General features: G+C 45.5%; 1 protein-coding gene across 1 annotated transcript in view; it reads left to right on the top strand.

Moving 5' to 3' along the window:
* The window catches only part of bmpr2b (bone morphogenetic protein receptor, type II b (serine/threonine kinase)), a 184,133-nt gene that overhangs the window by 71,901 nt on the left and 89,158 nt on the right, over positions 1 to 23,074 (top strand). The window contains 2 exon segments of the mRNA XM_052521830.1: positions 9,106 to 9,305; positions 9,971 to 10,216. Coding sequence (XP_052377790.1) covers positions 9,106 to 9,305; positions 9,971 to 10,216 — 446 coding nt within the window.

Raw genomic sequence — 23,074 nt, 5'->3', positions numbered from 1 at the left:
ATGGAGTCCAACAGAACAACACTACTGAGTAATACTGCCTGATGGAGTCTAACAGAACAACACTACTGAGTAATACTGCCTGATGGAGTCTAACAGAACAACACTACTGAGTAATACCGCCTGATGGAGTCTAACAGAACAACACTACTGAGTAATACTGCCTGATGGAGTCTAACAGAACAACACTACTGAGTAATACTGCCTGATGGAGTCCAACAGAACAACACTACTGAGTAATACCGCCTGATGGAGTCTAACAGAACAACACTACTGAGTAATACTGCCTGATGGAGTCAACAGAACAACACTACTGAGTAATACTGCCTGATGGAGTCTAACAGAACAACACTACTGAGTAATACCGTAATACTGTAATACTGCTGATGGAGTCCAACAGAACAACACTACTGAGTAATACTGCCTGATGGAGTCTAACAGAACAACACTACTGAGTAATACATGGACACTGAGTAATACTACTGAGTAATACTGCCTGATGGAGTCTAACAGAACAACACTGAGTAATACTGCCTGATGGAGTCTAACAGAACAACACTACTGAGTAATACTGCCTGATGGAGTCTAACAGAACAACACTACTGAGTAATACTGCCTGATGGAGTCTAACAGAACAACACTACTGAGTAATACTGCCTGATGGAGTCTAACAGAACAACACTACTGAGTAATACTGCCTGATGGAGTCTAACAGAACAACACTACTGAGTAATACTGCCTGATGGAGTCTAACAGAACAACACTACTGAGTAATACTGCCTGATGGAGTCCAACAGAACAACACTACTGAGTAATACTGCCTGATGGAGTCCAACAGAACAACACTACTGATGCCTGATGGAGTCCAACAGAACAACACTACTGAGTAATACTGCCTGATGGAGTCAACAGAACAACACTACTGAGTAATACTGCCTGATGGAGTCCAACAGAACAACACTGAGTAATACTGCCTGATGGAGTCCACTGACAGAACAACACTACTGAGTAATACTGCCTGATGGAGTCCAACAGAACAACACTACTGAGTAATACTGCCTGATGGAGTCTAACAGAACAACACTACTGAGTAATACTGCCTGATGGAGTCTAACAGAACAACACTAGTGAGTAATACTGCCTGATGGAGTCCAACAGAACAACACTACTGAGTAATACTGCCTGATGGAGTCTAACAGAACAACACTACTGATAATACTGCCTGATGGAGTCCAACAGAACAACACTACTGAGTAATACTGCCTGATGGAGTCTAACAGAACAACACTACTGAGTAATACTGCCTGATGGAGTCTGCCTGAACAGAACAACACTACTGAGTAATACTGCCTGATGGAGTCTAACAGAACAACACTACTGAGTAATACTGCCTGAGGAGTCTAACAGAACAACTACTGAGTAATACTGCCTGATGGAGTAACACAACAACACTGCTGACTGGAGTAATACTGATGGAGTCTAACAGAACAACACTACTGAGTAATACTGCCTGATGGAGTCAACAGAACAACACTACTGAGTAATACTGCCTGATGGAGTCCAACAGAACAACACTACTGAGTAATACTGCCTGATGGAGTCTAACAGAACAACACTACTGAGTAATACTGCCTGATGGAGTCTAACAGAACAACACTACTGAGTAATACTGCCTGATGGAGTCCAACAGAACAACACTACTGAGTAATACTGCCTGATGGAGTCCAACAGAACAACACTACTGAGTAATACTGATGGAGTCCAGAACAACACTGATGGATGGAGTCCAACAGAACAACACTACTGAGTAATACTGCCTGATGGAGTCAACAGAACAACACTACTGAGTAATACTGCCTGATGGAGTCCAACAGAACAACACTACTGAGTAATACTGCCTGATGGAGTCTAACAGAACAACACTACTGAGTAATACTGCCTGATGGAGTCTAACAGAACAACACTACTGAGTAATACTGCCTGATGGAGTCCAACAGAACAACACTACTGAGTAATACTGCCTGATGGAGTCCAACAGAACAACACTACTGAGTAATACTGCCTGATGGAGTCCAACAGAACAACACTACTGAGTAATACTGCCTGATGGAGTCCAACAGAACAACACTACTGAGTAATACCGCCTGATGGAGTCCAACAGAACAACACTACTGAGTAATACTGCCTGATGGAGTCCAACAGAACAACACTACTGAGTAATACTGCCTGATGGAGTCCAACAGAACAACACTACTGAGTAATACTGCCTGATGGAGTCTAACAGAACAACACTACTGAGTAATACTGCCTGATGGAGTCTAGTAGTGTTCTATATATATATTTATTCCCTATATAGTGCACTACTATAGACCAGAGCCCTATTCCCTATATAGTGCACTACTATAGACCAGAGCCCTATTCCCTACATAGTGTACTATGGGTCCTGGCCAAAAGTAGTGCTCTATATAGGGAATAGGGCTCTGGTCACTAGTAGTGCACTATATAGGGAATAGGGTGCCATTTGAGACGTTGTCTAAATCACCTGCTCTGCACAAAGCTACTGCCATTCACATTCATCATCCTATCTCTTCCCTCTCGTTTAATCTGGTGATTTAACCATGGAGGAGGAGGAGGAGGAGGAGGAGGAGGAGGAGGAGGAGACACGTCTGTTCCCCTGAAATGTGATGTTTGCCAATTAAAAGCTAGTTTGTGTTCATGATATGAGAGGACAGACAGAGACACACAGTCTGGCTGGCGGTCATTAGCTCAGTGACTTAATTCATTAAGATATAGACTAAGTCTGTATTATAATAATAATAATAATAATAATAAATGAAAACGTACAGTAACAGCACTAAACAGTTGTTTTACTAATAAGCCTACAACTAATAAAAGCTACTGCTACAAGTACTAATTCAACTATGAAAACGAAGTACCTATAATAGATACAGGGCCTTCAGAAAGTATTCAGACCCCTTGACCTTTTCCACATTTTGTTACGTTACAGCCTTATTCTAAAACGGATTATATTTTTACATTTTTTATTTCCTCTTCAATCTACACACAAACTTCTTACCCACTGGGATTGTGATGAAAGAAATAAAAGCTGAAATAATTCTCTCTACTATTATTCTGACGCTTCACATTCTTTAAAATAAAGTGGTGATCCTAACTGACCTAAAACAGGAAATCTTTACTAGGATTAAATGTCAGGAATTGTGAAAAACTGAGTTTAAATGTATTTGGCCGAGGTGTACGTAAACTTCCGACTTCAACTCTATTAGTAACTTAATTTTAAACCAACCCATTATAAAGTTGTCATTACTGTTTAGTGTAACCTTTAACCTTTAAGACAAATGAACAAATCCACAATGAATCCTTTTTCCTGCTGTGATATGGGTTAAAAACCTTCCTATAGATACAGGAGTAAAGGAATATAACTTACATGTGGCTCAGTGTCAATAACACACATCCTTCCACTGTCTATCACATCTTTGACAGCATCAATACTGGTCCCATATAGATGTCCTTTATATTCACCATACTCCAGGAACCTAGGACAGACCAAAGATACTCTATAAAACTCATGAACTGTATTACAACTATATTACAACCGCGTATATAACAACTATGATAAACCCATGAAATCCCCCAGTGGATTCTGTTTCATCTCTTATGAAATTACTGTTGATTCAGAAACAGGAAGTAAGGTCAATCCTGCCAGGTCGCAAGGTCAATCCTGCCAGGTCGCAAGGTCAATCCTGCCAGGTCGCAAGGTCAAAATCCTGCCAGGTCGCAAGGTCAATCCTGCCAGGTCGCGAGGTCAATCCTGCCAGGTCGCAAGGTCAATCCTGCCAGGTCGCAAGGTCAATCCTGCCAGGTCGCGAGGTCAATCCTGCCAGGTCGCAAGGTCAATCCTGCCAGGTCGCAAGGTCAATCCTGCCAGGTCGCAAGGTCAATCCTGCCAGGTCGCAAGGTCAATCCTGCCATGTCGCAAAAGAGGTTTCTAACTCCAAAGGGTCATTTTGTTACGTTACAGCCTTATTCTAAATCAAATCAAATCAAATGTATTTATAAAGCCCTTCGTACATCAGCTGATATGTCAAAGTGCTGTACAGAAACCCAGCCTAAAACCCCAAACAGCAAGCAATGCAGGTGTAGAAGCACGGTGGCTAGGAAAAACTCCCTAGAAAGGCCAAAACCTAGGAAGAAACCTAGAGAGGAACCAGGCTATGTGGGGTGGCCAGTCCTCTTCTGGCTGTGCCGGGTGGAGATTATAACAGAACATGGCCAAGATGTTCAAATGTTCATAAATGACCAGCATGATCCAATAATAATAAGGCAGAACAGTTGAAACTGGAGCAGCAGCACGGCCAGGTGGACTGGGGACAGCAAGGAGTCATCATGTCAGGTAGTCCTGAGGCATGGTCCTAGGGCTCAGGTCCTCCAAGAGAGAGAAAGAAAGAGAATTAGAGAGAGCACACTTAGATTCACACAGGACACCGAATAGGACAGGAGAAGTACTCCAGATATAACAAACTGACCCCCACCCCCCGACACATAAACTACTGCAGCATAAATACTGGAGGCTGAGACAGGAGGGGTCAGGAGACACACACTTCGAAAATTGAATAAATAAATATTATCCCTCATCAATCTACACACAATACCCCATAAAGAAAAAGCTAAACTGTTTTTTAGAAATGTTTGCAAATGTATTAAATAATGTATAATAAACCTTAGGTATTCAGACCCTTTGCTATGAGACTTGAAATTGAGCTCTGCTGCATCCTGTTTCCATTGATCATCCTTGAGATGTTTCTTCAACTTGATCGGAGTCCACCTGTGGTAAATTCAATTTAAAAAACACCTAAAGGACTCTGACCATGAGAAACAAGATTCTCTGGTCTGATGAAATCAAGATTGAACTCTTTGGCCTAAATGCCAAGGGTCACGTCAAGAGGAAACCTGGCACCATCCCTACGGTGAAGCATGGTGGTGGCAGCATCATGCTGAGGGGATGTTTTTCAGCGGCAGGGACTGGGAGACTAGAAAGGTTGCAAGATCGAATCCCCGAGCTGACAAGGTAAAAATATGTCAATCTGCCCCTGAACAAGGCAGTTTACCCACTGTTCCTAGGCCGTCATTAAAAGTAAGAATTTGTTCTTAACTGACTTGCCTAGTTAAAGAAAGGTAAAATAAAAAATATCTGGAGAGACCTGAAAATAGCTGTGCAGCGACACTCCCCATCCAACCTGATGGAGCTTGAGAGGATCTGCAGAGAAGAATGTGAGGAACTCCCCAAATACAGGTGTGCCAAGCCTGTAGAGTCATACCCAAGAAGACTCAAGGCTGTAATTGCTGCCAAAGGTGCTTCAACAAAGTACCGAGTAAAGGGTCTGAATACTTGTGTCAATATGATATTTCAGTTTTTTATTTTTAATACATTCCCCAAAATTTCTAAAAATGTCCTTGGCTGAGGAGAACCTGCCAGAAGGACAACAGCTTCTACAGCATTTCATCAATCTGGGCTTCATGGGAGAGATGCCACTCCTGAGAAAAAGGCACATGGCATAACGCCTGGAGTTAGCAAAAAGGCAAAAGATTCTGTCGTCTGATGAGACAAAAATGTATTTGGCCTGAAGGCAAAGCACAATGTCAGGAGGAAACCAGACTAAAATATAACTAACTCTTGGCTTGAATGCAAAGCACAATGTCAGGAGGAAACCAGGCACAGCTCATCAAGAATAGGATAGAGGGGACAGGACCCAAATAGAAGCAAATCCTTAGATTTATAGATGACCTAGGAGCTAGTGGGTTTGGCAACGAATATGTTGTGAGGGCCAGCCAACGAGCGCATACAGGTCGCGGTTGTGGGTAGTATATGGGGCTTTGGTGACAAAACGGATTGCACTGTGATAGACTGCATCCAATTTGTTGAGTAGAGTGTTGGAGGCTATTTTGTAAATGACATCGCCGAAGTGAAGGATCGGTAGGATGGTCAGTTTTACGAGGGTATGTTTGGCAGCATGAGTGAAGGATGCTTTGTTGTGAAATAGGAAGCCAATTCTAGATTTAAATTTTGGATTGGAGATGTTTAATGTGAGTCTGGAAGGAGAGTTTACAGTCTAACCAGACACCAAGGTATTTGTAGTTGTCCTCATATTCTAAGTCAGAACCGTCCAGAGTAGTGATGTTAGTCGGGCAGGCAGGTGTGGGCAGCGATCGGTTGAAGAGCATGCATTTAGTTTTACTTGTATTTAAGAGCAGCTGGAGGCCACGGAAGGAGAGTTTTATGGCATTGAAGCTCGTCTGGAGGTTAGTTAACACAGTGGCCAAAGAAGGGCCAGAGGTATACAGAATGGTGTCGTCTGCGTAGAGGTGGATCAGAGACTCACCAGCAGCAAGAGCGACATCATTGATGTATACAGAGAAGAGATTCGGCCCGAGAATTGAACCCTGTGATACTCCCATAGAGACTTCCAGAGGTTCGGGCAACATGCCCTCCGATTTGACACACTGAACTCTATCTGAGAGGTCGTTGGTGAACCGGGCGAGGCAGTCATTTGAGAAGCTAAGTCTATTGAGTCTGCCGATAAGAATGCAGTGGTTGACATATTTGAAAACCTTGGCCAGGTCGATGAAGACTCCTGCACTGTCTTTTATCGATGGCGGTTATGATATCCTTTAGGACCTTGAGGGTGGCTGAGGTGCAACCATGACCAGCTCGGAAACCAGATTGCATAGCGGAGAAGGTACGGTGGGATTCGAAATGGTCACTGATCTGTTTGTTAACTTGGCTTTAAAACGGTTTTAGAAAGGTAGGGCAGGATGGATATACAGTTGAAGTTGAAAGTTTACTTTGGTTGGAGTCATTAAAACCTTTTTTATCTTTTTTTTACGCAAATTTCTTGTTAACAAACTATAGCTTTTGCAAGTCGGTCAGAACATCTACTTTGGGGCCTCCCAGTGGTCTAGGGCTGCATTGCAGTGCTAGCTGTGCCACCAGAGACCCAGGCTCTGTCGCAACCGTCTGCGACCAGGAGGTTCGTGGGGCGACGCACAATTGGCCTAGCGTCATCCGGGTTAGGGAGTGTTTGGCCGGTAGGGATATCGTTGTCTTATCGCGCCCCAGCAACTCCTGTGGCGGGGCGCAGTGCACGCTAACCAGGTCGCCAGGTGCACAGTGTTTCCTCCGACACATTGGTGCGGCTGGCTTCCTGGTTGGATGCGCGCTGTGTTAAAGAAGGCTTGTTTGGGTTGTGTTTCTGTTAATTGACATAATTTGAGTCAATTGGAGGTGTACCTGTGGATGTATTTCAAGGGCTACCTTCAAACTCAGTGCCTCTTTGCATGACATCATGGGAAAATAAAAATAAATCAGCCAAGACCTCAGATAAAACAATTGTAGATCTCTACAAGTCTGGTTCATCAATTTCCAATTGCCTGAAGGTATCACGTACAAACAATAGTACGCAAGTATAAACACCATGGGACTACGCAGCCGTCATACCGCTCAGGAAGGAGACGCATTCTGTCTCCTAGAGATTAATGTACTTTGCGAAAAGTGCAAACCAATCCCAGAACAACAGCACCTTGTGAAGATGCTGGAGGAAACAGGTACAAAAGTATCTATATCCACAGTAAAACGAGTCGTATATCGACATAACCTGAAAGGCTGCTCAGCAAGGAAGAAGCCACTGCTCCAAATCCGCCATCAAATAGCCAGACTACAGTTTGCAACTGCACATGGGGACAAAGATTGTACTATTTGGAGAAATGTCCTCTGTTCTGATGAAACAAAAATAGAACTGTTTGGCCATAATGACCATCGTTATGTTTGGAGGAAAAAAGGGGGAGGCTTGCAAGCCGAAGAACACCATCCCAACCGTGAAGCACGGTTGCAAGAGGGACTGGTTCACTTCAGAAAATAGATGGCATCATGAGGTAGGAAAATTATGTGGATATATTGAAGCAACATCTCAAGACTTCAGTTAAGTTAAAGCTTGGTCGCAAATGGGTCTTCCAAATGGACAATGACCCCAAGCATACATCCAAAGTTGTTGCAAAATGGCAACAAGGACAACAAAGGACAACAAAGTCAAGGTATTGGAGAGGCCATCACAAAGCCCTGACGTCAATCCAATAGAACATTTGTGGGTAGAACTGAAAAAGCGTGCGTAAGCAAGGAGGCCTACAAACCTGACTCAGTTACACCAGCTCTGTCAGGAGGAATGGGCCAAAATTCACCCAACTTGAACGTAGAAGGTAATTAACTACATATAAATATATTGAACGTAGTAGAAAATGCATACATTTTCCCAAGTTAATCATAAGACAAACAAAATTCGCCATTGATTCATATTTCCTTGTAACTTTTTCAAACGGCACAGGAATGTGTGTGTGTGTGTGTGTGTGTGTGTGTGTGTGTGTGTGTGTGTGTGTGTGTGTGTGTGCGCGATGCTGTGCACATATATGTCTACACTTTGTGTAGCTGTTCGCGATGATGCTAATGATAACCTGGTAGTGATGGAAAAGTAGCGAATGAGATCAGGATTATTTTCATCAATCTAGTGGCCATTTGTTTTGGAAACTCACACGAGCGCCACAGAAGCGCATAGCTAGCCAAATAACGGTCTCTTGCTGGTTTGGAATTAAAGTGTAACTACACCCAATACTCTAAACGTGTTGTATTTTTCTCAGACCTCAAAAGTGGTCTCACGATGTGTTTTTATTTTTTATTTTTTAACTTTATTTAACCAGGCAAGTCATTTAAGAACACATTCTTATTTTCAATGACGGCCTGGGAACAGTGGGTTAACTGCCTGTTCAGGGGCAGAACCACTAGATTTGTACCTTGTCAGCTCAGGGATTTGAACACTCCACTCTAACCACTAGGCTACGCTGCCGCCCCAGCGTAGCATTGTAGTGGACCAATTTTGTTGTAAAGAATAAAGTAACATTTTTAGAGCAAAAACAGAATCAGGCAAAAAAATCCACCAGATTTTATAGTGCCCTACAATACCTAACATTTACCCTCCGACCCCTAACCTCTGACCCTGCTTGTGATGGTGTCACCCACTAACCCTGTGATGTCATCGTTCCCAGACCCACGGCCGCTGTACCGCGAGGAGACCATCGTGATCGCCCTGGCGTCTGTCTCCATAGTAGCGGTGCTGATCGTGGCGCTGTTCTTCGGGTACCGCATGCTGAGTGGAGACAGGAAACAGGGACTACACAACATGGACATGATGGAGGCTGCAGACTCAGAACCCAGCCTCGACCTGGACAGCCTTAAACTACTAGAGGTGAGTAGTGGTGTTGTAGTACTTAGGGTTGCTGTTACTAGTGGTTAGGGTTATTATGACATGATGGAGGCTGCAGACTCAGAACCCAGCCTCGACCTGGACAGCCTTAAACTACTAGAGGTGAGTAGTGGTGTTGTAGGTGAGATAGAGGTGGAGATGGTGGAGTAGGGGTTTAGAGGTGAGATGTTGGAGTAGGGGTTTAGAGGTGAGATGGTGGAGAGGGGTTTAGAGGTGAGATGGTGGAGTAGGGGTTTAGAGGTGAGATGGTGGAGTAGGGGTTTAGAGGTGAGATGGTGGAGTAGGGGTTTAGAGGTGAGATGGTGGAGTAGGGGTTTAGAGGTGAGATGGTGGAGTAGGGGTTTAGAGGTGAGATGGTGGAGTAGGGGTTTAGAGGTGAGATGGTGGAGTAGGGGTTTAGAGGTGAGATGGTGGACTATGGGGTTAGAGGTCAGGTTACATTACTCTCTCTTCTTAGATCTGAGGTAACCATTTTTCTCACTGGCTCGGTCTCATTAAACAGCTGCTGCCCTGCTCATAGAAATGACTGACAATGTCTTGAAATCCCTTTGTCTGTTTATGTCTCAAACCATCTTTCTGTCACTTTCTCCCTGTCCCTCTCCATCTACCCCCTATATTTTTCTCCCTCTCTCACTTCCACCTCCCAGCTGATTGGTCGAGGGCGATATGGCTCCGTGTATAAGGGTTCTCTAGACGAGCGTACCGTGGCGGTCAAGATGTTCACCTACCAGAACCGGCAGAACTTTGTCAACGAGCGAGCCATCTACCGTGTCCCCCTGCTGGAGCACGGGTAACATGAGCTGGTGGATCGTTAGGAGGTGAGAGACTGGAGTACAGGTTTAGATGGACGCGTGGAGTACCTACTGGTCATGGAATATTACCCTCATGGTGGAGTACTGTACCTACTGGTCATGGAATATTACCCTCATGTGAGTACTGGTACCTACTGGTCATGGAATATTACCCTCATGTGAGTACTGTACCTACTGGTCATGGAATATTACCCTCATGTGAGTACTGTACCTACTGGTCATGGAATATTACCCTCATGTGAGTACTGTACCTACTGGTCATGGAATATTACCCTCATGTGAGTACTGTACCTACTTGTCATGGAGTATTACCCTCATGTGAGTACTGTATATACTGGTCATGGAATATTACCCTCATGTGAGTACTGTACCTACTGGTCATGGAATATTGTGCTAGGCTCTACTGTTCTCTGCTGGCCTCTACAGGGTTCTGCTGGGTTCTACTAGGTTCTACTGGTCTATGCTGGCCTCTACAGGGTTCTACTAGGTTCTACTGTTCTCTGCTGGCCTCTACAGGGTTCTGCTGTGTTCTACAGGGTTCTACTAGGTTCTACTGGACTCTACTGGCCTCTGCTGGGTTCTACTAGGCTCTACTGGGTTCTACTAGGCTCTACTGGTCTCTGCCGACCTCTACTGGGTTCTGCTGGGTTCTACTAGGTTCTACTGGTCTATGCTGGCCTCTACAGGGTTCTACTAGGTTCTACTGTTCTCTGCTGGCCTCTACAGGGTTCTGCTGGGTTATACAGGGTTCTACTAGGCTCTACTGGCCTCTACTGGGTTCTACTAGGCTCTACTGGTCTCTGCTGGCTTCTACAGGGTTCTGCTGGGTTCTGCTAGGCTCTACTGGGTTCTACTAGGCTCTACTGGTATCTGCTGGCTACTGGGTTCTACTAGGCTCTACTGCTTCTGCTGGCCTCTACTGGGTTCTACCAGGCTCTACTGTTCTCTGCTGGCCTCTACTGGACTCTACTGGCCTCTGCTGGGTTCTACTAGGCTCTACTGGGTTCTACTAGGCTCTACTGTTCTCTGCTGGCCTCTACAGGGTTCTGCTGGGTTCTACTAGGTTCTACTGGTCTATGCTGGCCTCTACAGGGTTCTACTAGGTTCTACTGTTCTCTGCTGGCATCTACAGGGTTCTGCTGGGTTATACAGGGTTCTACTAGGCTCTACTGGTCTCTACTGGCCTCTACTGGGTTCTACTAGGCTCTACTGGTCTCTGCTGGCTTCTACAGGGTTCTGCTGGGTTCTGCTAGGCTCTACTGGGTTCTACTAGGCTCTACTGGTATCTGCTGGCTACTGGGTTCTACTAGGCTCTACTGCCCCTGCTGGCCTCTACTGGGTTCTACTAGGCTCTACTGTTCTCTGCTGGCCTCTACAGGGTTCTGCTGTGTTCTACAGGGTTCTACTAGGTTCTACTGGACTCTACTGGCCTCTGCTGGGTTCTACTAGGCTCTACTGGGTTCTACTAGGCTCTACTGGTCTCTGCCGACCTCTACTGGGTTTTGCTGGGTTCTACTGGGTTCTACTAGGCTCTACTGGTCTCTGCTGGCCTCCACTTTTTAGACTTCAGTGAATCTTTTGAAAATATCGATCATGGTCTGCTGCTGGCAAAATGTGTGTGTCATGGCTTTACACCCTCTGCTATAATGTGGATAAAGAGTTACCTGTCTAACAGAACACAGAGGGTGTTCTTTAATGGAAGCCTCTCAAATATAATCCAGTTAGAATCAGGAATTCCCCAGGGTAACTGTTTAGGCCCCTTGCTTTTTTCAATTTTTACTAACGACATGCCACTGATTTTGACTTTGAGTGAAGCCAGAGTGTCTATGTATGATGACTTAACACTATACACGTCAGTTACTACAGCGATTGAAATGACTGCAACACTTAACAAAGAGCTGCAGTTAGTTTCAGAATGGGTGGCAAGGAATAAGTTAGTCTTAAATATTTCTAAAACTTAAAGAATTCTATTTAGAACAAAACATTCACTAAACCCTAAACCTCAACTAAATCTTATAAAAAATCATGTGGAAATTGAGCAAGTTGAGGAGACTAAACAGCTTGGAGTATCACTGGATTGTAAACTGTCATGGTCAAAACATATTGATACAACAGTAGCTAAGATGGGGAGAAGTCTGTCTATAATAAAGCACTGCTCTACCTTCTTAACAACACTATCAACAAGGCAGGTCCTACAGGCCCTAGTTTCTACCTTCTTAACAGCACTATCAACAAGGCAGGTCCTACAGGTCCTAGTTTCTACCTTCTTAACAACACTATCAACAAGGCAGGTCCTACAGGCCCTAGTTTCTACCTTCTTAACAACACTATCAACAAGACAGGTCCTACAGGTCCTAGTTTCTACCTTCTTAACAACACTATCAACAAGGCAGGGACTACAGGCCCTAGTTTCTACCTTCTTAACAACACTATCAACAAGGCAGGTCCTACAGGCCCTAGTTTCTACCTTAACAACACTATCAACAAGACAGGTCCTACAGGCCCTAGTTTCTACCTTCTTAACAACACTATCAACAAGGCAGGTCCTACAGGCCCTAGTTTCTACCTTCTGAACAACACTATCAACAAGGCAGGTCCTAAAGGCCCTGGTTTCTACCTTCTTAACAGCACTATCAACAAGGCAGGTCCTACAGGCCCTAGTTTCTACCTTCTTAACAACATTATCAACATGGCAGGTCCTACAGGCCCTAGTTTCTACCTTCTTAACAACACTATCAACAAGGTAGGTCCTACAGGCCCTAGTTTCTACCTTCTTAACACTATCAACAAGGCAGGTCCTACAGGCCCTAGTTTCTACCTTCTTAACAACACTATCAACAACGCAGGTCCTACAGGCCCTAGTTTCTACCTTCTTAACAACACTATCAACAAGGCAGGTCCTACAGGTCCTAGTTTCTACCTTCTTAACAACACTATCAACAAGGCAGGTCCTACAGGCCCTAGTTTCTACCTTCTTAACAACACTATCAACAAGGCAGGTCCTACAGGCCCTAGTTTCTACCTTCTTAACAACATTATCAACATGGCAGGTCCTACAGGTCCTAGTTTCTACCTTCTTAACACTATCAACAAGGCAGGTCCTACAGGCCCTAGTTTCTACCTTCTTAACAACACTATCAACAACGCAGGTCCTACAGGCCCTAGTTTCTACCTTCTTAACAACACTATCAACAAGGTAGGTCCTACAGGCCCTAGTTTCTACCTTCTAAACACTATCAACAAGGCAGGTCCTACAGGCCCTAGTTTCTACCTTCTTAACAACACTATCAACAAGGCAGGTCCTACAGGCCCAAAAAGGGACTCAGGAAAATTGCAATTGGCTCAGAACAGGGCAGCACAGTTGGCCCTTGGATGTACACAGAGATCTAATATTTATAATATGCATGTCGATCTCTCCTGGCTCAAAGTGGAGGAGAGATTGACTTCATCACTACTTGTATTTATGAGAGGTATTGACATGTTGAATGCACCGAGCTGCCTGTCTAAACTACTGGCACACAGCTCAGACACCCATGCATACCCCACAAGACATGCCACCAGGGGTCTCTTCACAGTCCCCAAGTCCAGAACAGACTATGGGAGGCACACAGTACTACATAGAGCCATGACTACATGGAACTCTATTCCACAGTACTACATAGAGCCATGACTACATGGAACTCTATTCCACAGTACTACATAGAGCCATGACTACATGGAACTCTATTCCACAGAACTCTATTCCACAGTACTACATAGAGCCATGACTACATGGAACTCTATTCCACAGTACTACATAGAGCCATTACTACATGGAACTCTATTCCACAGTACACATAGAGCCATGACTACATGGAACTCTATTCCACAGTACTACATAGAGCCATGACTACATGGAACTCTATTCCACAGTACTACATAGAGCCATGACTACATAGAACTCTATTACACAGTACTACATAGAGCCATGACTACATGGAACTCTATTCCACAGTACTACATAGAGCCATGACTACATGGAACTCTATTCCACAGTACTACATAGAGCCATGACTACATGGAACTCTATTCCACAGTACTACATAGAGCCATGACTACATGGAACTCTATTCCACAGTACTACATAGAGCCATGACTACATGGAACTCCCACAGTAGTACACAGAGCCATGACTACATGGAACTCTATTCCACAGTATTACACACACACACACACCACACACAAGACACACACACACTGCACACACACACACACACACACACACACACACACACACACACACACACACACATGGATTTAGTACTGTAGATATGTGGTAGTGGTGGATTAGGGGCCTGAGGGCACACAGTGTGTTGTGAAATCTGTGAATGTGTTGTAGTGTTTTTAAAATGGTATAAACTGCCTTAATTTTGCTGGACCCCAGGAAGAGTAGCAGCTGCCTTGGCAGGAACTAATGGGGATCCATAATAAACCCCAGGAAGAGTAGCAGCTGCCTTGGCAGGAACTAATGGGGATCCATAATAAACCCCAGGAAGAGTAGCTGCTGCCTTGGTAGGAACTAATGGGGATCCATAATAAACCCCAGGAAGAGTAGCAGCTGCCTTGGTAGGAACTAATGGGGATCCATAATAAACCCCAGGAAGAGTAGCTGCTGCCTTGGCAGGAACTAATGGGGATCCATAATAAACCCCAGGAAGAGTAGCTGCTGCCTTGGCAGGAACTAATGGGGATCCATAATAAACCCCAGGAAGAGTAGCTGCTGCCTTGGCAGGAACTAATGGGGATCCATAATAAACCCCAGGAAGAGTAGCTGCTGCCTTGGCAGGAACTAATGGGGATCCATAATAAACCCCAGGAAGAGTAGCTGCTGCCTTGGCAGGAACTAATGGGGATCCATAATAAACCCCAGGAAGAGTAGCTGCTGCCTTGGCAGGAACTAATAGGGATCCATAATAAACCCCAGGAAGAGTAGCTGCTACCTTGACAGGAACTAATGGGGATCCATAATAAACCCCAGGAAGAGTAGCTGCTGCCTTGGCAGGAACTAATGGGGATCCATAATAAACCCCAGGAAGAGTAGCTGCTGCCTTGGCAGGAACTAATGGGGATCCATAATAAACCCCAGGAAGAGTAGCTGCTGCCTTGACAGGAACTAATGGGGATCCATAATAAACCCCAGGAAGAGTAGCTGCTGTCTTGGCAGGAACTAATGGGGATCCATAATAAACCCCAGGAAGAGTAGCTGCTGCCTTGACAGGAACTAATGGGGATCCATAATAAACCCCAGGAAGAGTAGCTGCTGCCTTGGCAGGAACTAATGGGGATCCATAATAAACCCCAGGAAGAGTAGCTGCTGCCTTGGCAGGAACTAATGGGGATCCATAATAAACCCCAGGAAGAGTAGCTGCTGCCTTGGCAGGAACTAATGGGGATCCATAACAAACCCCAGGAAGAGTAGCTGCTGTCTCTATTGGCCTCTACAGGATTCTGCTGGCCTGTACAGGGTTCTGCTTGGCTCTAATGGACTCTACAGGGGTCTACTGGACTCTACTGGCCTCGACTGAGTTCTACAGGGTTCTACTGGCCTCTACAGGGGTCTACTAGGCTCTACTGGATTACTATCCTCTATAGGCATCTACTGGCCTCTACAGAGTTCTACTGGACTCTACAGGGTTCAACTGGCCTCTACAGGCGTCTACTGGCCTCTACAGGGTTCTGCTGAGCTCTACTAGAATACTAGCCACCACAGGGTTCTACTAAGTTCTACTGGCCTCTACAGGGTTCTGCTAGGCTCGACTAGATTACTAGCCTCTTCAGGGATCTACTCATCTCTACAGGGTTCTACTGGCCTCTACAGGGTTCTGCTGAGCTCTACTTGGCTTTACTGTCCTCTGCTGGCCTCTACAGGATTATGCTGGCCTGTACAGGGTTCTACTAGGCTCTAATGGACTCTACAGGGGTCTACTGGACTCCTGGACTCGACTGAGTTCTTCAGGGTTCCACTGGCCTCTACAGGGGTCTACTAGGCTCTACTGGATTACCATCCTCTATAGGCATCTACTGGCCTCTACAGGGTTTTACTGGAGTCTACTGGACTCTACTGGGCTCAACGGAGTTCTACTGGCCTCTATTAGGCTCTACAGGGTTCTACTGAGTTCGACTGGGTACTACTGGCCTCTACAGGGTTCTACTAGGCTCTGCAGACTTCTACAGGGGTCTGCTAGCCTCTACTGTCATCTACTGTCCTCTACAGGATTTGACAGGGTATCTACTAGGCTTTACAAGTTTCTACAAGGCTCTACTGGGCTCTGCTTGCCTCTACAGGATTTTGCTAGCTTTTACTGGGCTCTACTGATCTATGCTGGCCTCTACAGGGTTCTCCCAGGCTCTACTGGGTTCTACTATGCTTTACTGGTTTCTGCTAGCCTCTAATGGGTTATTCTGGCATCTAATGGGTTCTACTGGCCTCTACAAGGTTCTACTGGCCTCTACAGGGTTCTACTGGCCTCTACAGGGTTCTCCTGAGTTATACTAGCCTCTACAGGGTTCTTCTAGGCTCTACTGGACAGCTGGCCTCTACAGGGTTCTACTGGCCTCTACAGGGTTCTTCTAGGCTCTACTGAACAGCTGGCCTCTACAGGGATCTGCTGGCCTCAACAGGGTTTTGCTGGGGTCTGCTGGGCTCTACTGGACTACTGTCCTCTACAGGGTTCTACCGGGTTATACCAGGTTCTACCGGGTTTCCTGTCTTTTATTTTTATTTTTATTTCACCTTTATTTAACCAGGTAGGCTAGTTGAGAACAAGTTCTCATTTGCAACTGCGACCTGGCCAAGATAAAGCATAGCAGTGTGAACAGACAACACAGAGTTACACATGGAGTAAACAATTAGCAAGTCAATAACACAGTAGAAAAAATGGGCAGTCTATATACAATGTGTGCAAAAGGCATGAGGAGGTAGGCGAATAATACAATTTTGCAGATTAACACTGGAGTGATAAATGATCAGATGGTCATGTACAGGTAGAGATATTGGTGTGCAAAAGAGCAGAAAAGTAAATAAATAAAAACAGTATAAAAACAGTATGGGAATGAGGTAGGTGAAAATGGGTGAGCTATTTACCTATAGACTATGTACAGCTGCAGCGATCGGTTAGCTGCTCGGATAGCTGATGTTTGAAGTTGGTGAGGGAGATAAAAGTCTCCAACTTCAGCGATTTTTGCAATTCGTTCCAGTCACAGGCAGCAGAGTACTGGAAAGAAAGGCGGCCAAATGAGGTGTTGGCTTTAGGGATGATCAGTGAGATACACCTGCTGGAGCGCGTGCTACGGATGGGTGTTGCCATCGTGACCAGTGAACTGAGATAAGGCGGAGCTTTACCTAGCATGGACTTGTAGATGACCTGGAGCCAGTGGGTCTGGCGACGAATATGTAGTGAGGGCCAGCCGACTAGAGCATACAAGTCGCAGTGGTGGGTGGTGTAAGGTGCTTTAGTGACAAAACGGATGGCACTGTGATAGACTGCATCCAGTTTGCTGAGTAGAGTGTTGGAAGCCATTTTGTAGATGACATCGCCGAAGTCGAGGATCGGTAGGATAGTCAGTTTTACTAGGGTAAGCTTGGCAGCGTGAGTGAAGGAGGCTTTGTTGCGGAATAGAAAGCCGACTCTTGATTTGATTTTTGATTGGAGATGTTTGATGTGAGTCTGGAAGGAGAGTTTGCAGTCTAGCCAGACACCTAGGTACTTATAGATGTCCACATATTCAAGGTCGGAACCATCCAGGGTGGTGATGCTAGTCGGGCATGCGGGTGCAGGCAGCGATCGGTTGAAAAGCATGCATTTGGTTTTACTCGCGTTTAAGAGCAGTTGGAGGCCACGGAAGGAGTGCTGTATGGCATTGAAGCTCGTTTGGAGGTTTGATAGCACAGTATCCAATGACGGGCCGAAAGTATATAGAATGGTGTCGTCTGCGTAGAGGTGGATCAGGGAATCGCCCGCAGCAAGAGCAACATCATTGATATATACAGAGAAAAGAGTCGGCCCGAGAATTGAACCCTGTGGCACCCCCATAGAGACTGCCAGAGGACCGGACAGCATGCCCTCCGATTTGACACACTGAACTCTGTCTGCAAAGTAATTGGTGAACCAGGCAAGGCAGTCATCCGAAAAACCGAGGCTGTTGAGTCTGCCGATAAGAATATGGTGATTGACAGAGTCGAAAGCCTTGGCGAGGTCGATGAAGACGGCTGCACAGTACTGTCTTTTATCGATGGCGGTTATGATATCGTTTAGTACCTTGAGTGTGGCTGAGGTGCACCCGTGACCGGCTCGGAAACCAGATTGCACAGCGGAGAAGGTACGGTGGGATTCGAGATGGTCAGTGACCTGTTTGTTGACTTGGCTTTCGAAGACCTTAGATAGGCAGGGCAGGATGGATATAGGTCTATAGCAGTTTGGGTCCAGGGTGTCTCCCCCTTTGAAGAGGGGGATGACTGCGGCAGCTTTCAATCCTTGGGGATCTCAGACGATATGAAAGAGAGGTTGAACAGGCTGGTAATAGGGGTTGCGACAATGGCGGCAGATAGTTTCAGAAATAGCGGGTCCAGATTGTCAAGCCCAGCTGATTTGTACGGGTCCAGGTTTTGCAGCTCTTTCAGAACATCTGCTATCTGGATTTGGGTAAAGGAGAACCTGGAGAGGCTTGGGTGAGGAACTACGGGGCGGAGCTGTTGGCCGAGGTTGGAGTAGCCAGGCGGAAGGCATGGCCAGCCGTTGAGAAGTGCTTATTGAAGTTTTCGATAATCATGGATTTATCGGTGGAGACCGTGTTTCCTAGCCTCAGTGCAGTGGGCAGCTGGGAGGAGGTGCTCTTGTTCTCCATGGACTTCACAGTGTCCCAGAACTTTTTGGAGTTGGAGCTACAGGATGCAAACTTCTGCCTGAAGAAGCTGGCCTTAGCTTTCCTGACTGACTGCGTGTATTGGTTCCTGACTTCCCTGAACAGTTGCATATCACGGGGGCTATTCGATGCTATTGCAGTCCGCCACAGGATGTTTTTGTGCTGGTCGAGGGCAGTCAGGTCTGGAGTGAACCAAGGGCTGTATCTGTTCTTGGTTCTGCATTTTTGAACGGAGCATGCTTATCTAAAATGGTGAGGAAGTTACTTTTAAAGAATGACCATGCATCCTCAACTGACGGGATGAGGTCAATGTCCTTCCAGGATACCCGGGCCAGGTCGATTAGAAAGGCCTGCTCACAGAAGTGTTTTAGGGAGCGTTTGACAGTGATGAGGGTGGTCGTTTGACTGCGGCTCCGTGGCGGATACAGGCGATGAGGCAGTGATCGCTGAGATCCTGGTTGAAGACAGCGGAGGTATATTTGGAGGGCCAGTTGGTCAGGATGACGTCTATGAGGGTGCCCTTGTTTACAGAGTTAGGGTTGTACCTGGTGGGTTCCTTGATGATTTGAGTGAGATTGAGGGCATCTAGCTTAGATTGTAGGACTGCCGGGGTGTTAAGCATATCCCAGTTTAGGTCACCTAACAGAACAAACTCTGAAGCTAGATGGGGGGCGATCAATTCACAAATGGTGTCCAGGGCACAGCTGGGAGCTGACGGGGGTCGGTAGCAGGCGGCAGAGAGTAACTGGAGAGAGTAATTTTCAAAATTAGTAGTTCAAACTGTTTGGGTATGGACCTGGAAAGTATGACATTACTTTGCAGGCTATCTCTGTAGTAGACTGCGACTCCGCCCCCTTTGGCAGTTCTATCTTGACGGAAGATGTTGTAGTTGGGTATGGAAATCTCTGAATTTTTGGTGGCCTTCCTGAGCCAGGATTCAGACACGGCAAGGACATCAGGGTTAGCAGAGTGTGCTAAAGCAGTGAGTAAAACAAACTTAGGGAGGAGGCTTCTGATGTTGACATGCATAAAACCAAGACTTTTTCGATCACAGAAGTCAACAAATGAGGGTACCTGGGGGCATGCAGGGCCTGGGTTTACCTCCACATCACCCGCGGAACAGAGAAGGAGTAGTATGAGGGTGCGGCTAAAGGCTATCAAAACTGGTCGCCTAGAGTGTTGGGGGCAGAGGATAAGAGGAGCAGGTTTCTGGGCATGGTAGAATATATTCAGGACATAATGCGCAGACAGGGGTATGGTGGGGTGCGGGTACAGCGGAGGTAAGCCCAGGCACTGGGTGATGATGAGAGAGGTTGTATCTCTGGACATGCTGGTTGTAATGGGTGAGGTCACCGCATGTGTGGGGGGTGGGACAAAGGAGGTAACAGGGGTATGCAGAGTGGATCTAGGGGCTCCATTGTGAACTAAAACAATGATAACTAACCTGAACAACAGTATACAAGGCATATTGACATTTGAGAGAGACATACAGCGAGGCATACAGTAATCACAGGTGTTGAATTGGGAAAGCTAGCTAAAAACAGTAGGCGAGGCTAATCAGCTAGCACAACAAACAGCAGGTAAAAATGGCGTTGACTAGGCAACTGGGCCGACAGATAAACAAACAAGCAGAATGGGGTACCGTGATTAATGGACAGTCCAGCGTGCGTCAGCTATGTAGCCAAGAGATCAGTGTCCAGGGGCAGCGGTGGATGGGCAGGGAAGCTGGGCTGGCGAGTGTTATCCAGGTTTTTAAAAAAACTAACAATGACTAAATAGCTTGTAGCTAGTTAGCTGGTTAGCGTCTGGAGGTTCTTGAGTGTGTCATAAAAATAAAATAAAAATTAAAAGTAATAGCGATTCCGTATCACAGTGGGTGAGGCAGGTTTCCGGAAGGTATAAACAAAATAAAAATCAAAGAGAGATAGAAAGTAAATGGGTTCAGAGTGTTTGGGATGCGGTGATTCAGATGGTTAGCAGGCCTGTGCTAACAAGCTAACAGTTCGTAGGCCCGGGCTAGACAAGCTAGCCGTTAGCAGGCCGAATTAGCAAGCAGGGAGATAGCGAGGGCTAGAGAGCTAACCTTTGGGGGACGTCGCGATGGGGTGAGTCTGTTTATTCCTCTTCATGCGGTGACATCGACAGACCGGTCGTGGGCCCGGGTAATTGTAGCCCAGGAGTATGCTACAGGTGCTCTAGTACGCTAGGTGAGCTGGAGACACAGCGTTTCAGAAAGCTTGCGGGCCTTGGCCAGCAGATGGATCTTTGGCGATGTCGCAACGAAAAAGCCTGTTGAAACCACCTCGGACGATTATGTCGGCGGACCAGTCGTGATGGATCGGCGGGGCTCCGTGTCGGCAGTAAAGGGTCCAGGCCAATTGGCAAAAGAGAGGTATTGTTGGGCCTCTTCGGCTAGTCGGGAGATGGGCTTAGCTCAAGGCTAACTGGTGCTTGTAATGGGACAGAGACGTTAGCAGGAGTAGCCACTCGGATTGCAGCTAGCTAGTTGCGATGATCCGGTGTAAAGGTTCAGAGTTTGCGGTAGGAATCCGGAGATGTGGTAGAGAAAGAGCAGTCTGATATGCTCTGGGTTGATGTCGCGCTGGTGTCCTAGTTAGCTTTGAAGACCGCTAGCAATGGCTAACTGAGTACTAGCTTGTAGCTAGTTAGCTGGCTAGCTTCTGATGGTGGTTCCGGTTCTAAAGTAAAGTATAGAAAAAGCAGATCTGTACCACATTGGGTGATGCGGGTTGCAGGAGAGTATATTCAGCTCTAGTTGGAAAGTGAGATTAAAATATGTACGAAATATATACAGAAAAAAAAACCAAGAAAACTATATTTACACTAGACAGGACGGGACAGGACAAAACACACGTCCGACTGCTACGCCATCTTGGAACTACTGTCATTTGACTAGAATAGAAGGTTTCCTGTCTCTCTCTCTGTCATTTGACTAGAATAGAAGGTTTCCTGTCTCTCTCTCTGTCATTTGACTAGAATAGAAGGTTTCCTGTCTCTGTCATTTGACTAGAATAGAAGGTTTCCTGTCTCTGTCATTTGACTATAATAGAAGGTTTCCTGTCTCTGTCATTTGACTAGAATAGAAGGTTTCCTGTCTCTGTCATTTGACTAGAATAGAAGGTTTCCTGTCTCTGTCATTTGACTAGAATAGAAGGTTTCCTGTCTCTGTCATTTGACTATAATAGAAGGTTTCCTGTCTCTCTCTGTCATTTGACTAGAATAGAAGGTTTCCTGTCTCTGTCATTTGACTAGAATAGAAGGTTTCCTGTCTCTCTCTGTCATTTGACTATAATAGAAGGTTTCCTGTCTCTCTCTGTCATTTGACTAGAATAGAAGGTTTCCTGTCTCTCTCTGTCATTTGACTAGAATAGAAGGTTTCCTGTCTCTGTCATTTGACTATAATAGAAGGTTTCCTGTCTCTCTTTGTCATTTGACTATAATAGAAGGTTTCCTGTCTCTGTCATTTGACTAGAATAGAAGGTTTCCTGTCTCTCTTTGTCATTTGACTATAATAGAAGGTTTCCTGTCTCTGTCATTTGACTAGAATAGAAGGTTTCCTGTCTCTGTCATTTGACTAGAATAGAAGGTTTCCTGTCTCTCTCTGTCATTTGACTAGAATAGAAGGTTTCCTGTCTCTCTTTGTCATTTGACTATAATAGAAGGTTTCCTGTCTCTGTCATTTGACTAGAATAGAAGGTTTCCTGTCTCTCTTTGTCATTTGACTAGAATAGAAGGTTTCCTGTCTCTGTCATTTGACTAGAATAGAAGGTTTCCTGTCTCTGTCATTTGACTAGAATAGAAGGTTTCCTGTCTCTCTGTCATTTGACTAGAATAGAAGGTTTCCTGTCTCTCTTTGTCATTTGACTAGAATAGAAGGTTTCCTGTCTCTCTCTGTCATTTGACTATAATAGAAGGTTTCCTGTCTCTGTCATTTGACTATAATAGAAGGTTTCCTGTCTCTCTTTGTCATTTGACTAGAATAGAAGGTTTCCTGTCTCTCTTTGTCATTTGACTAGA

Source organism: Oncorhynchus keta, chromosome 7 (assembly GCF_023373465.1).
Source record: "Oncorhynchus keta strain PuntledgeMale-10-30-2019 chromosome 7, Oket_V2, whole genome shotgun sequence".
NCBI lineage: Eukaryota > Metazoa > Chordata > Actinopteri > Salmoniformes > Salmonidae > Oncorhynchus > Oncorhynchus keta.
Note: the sequence above shows the minus strand (reverse complement) of the source record. Positions and strands in the feature narration are given on the sequence as shown.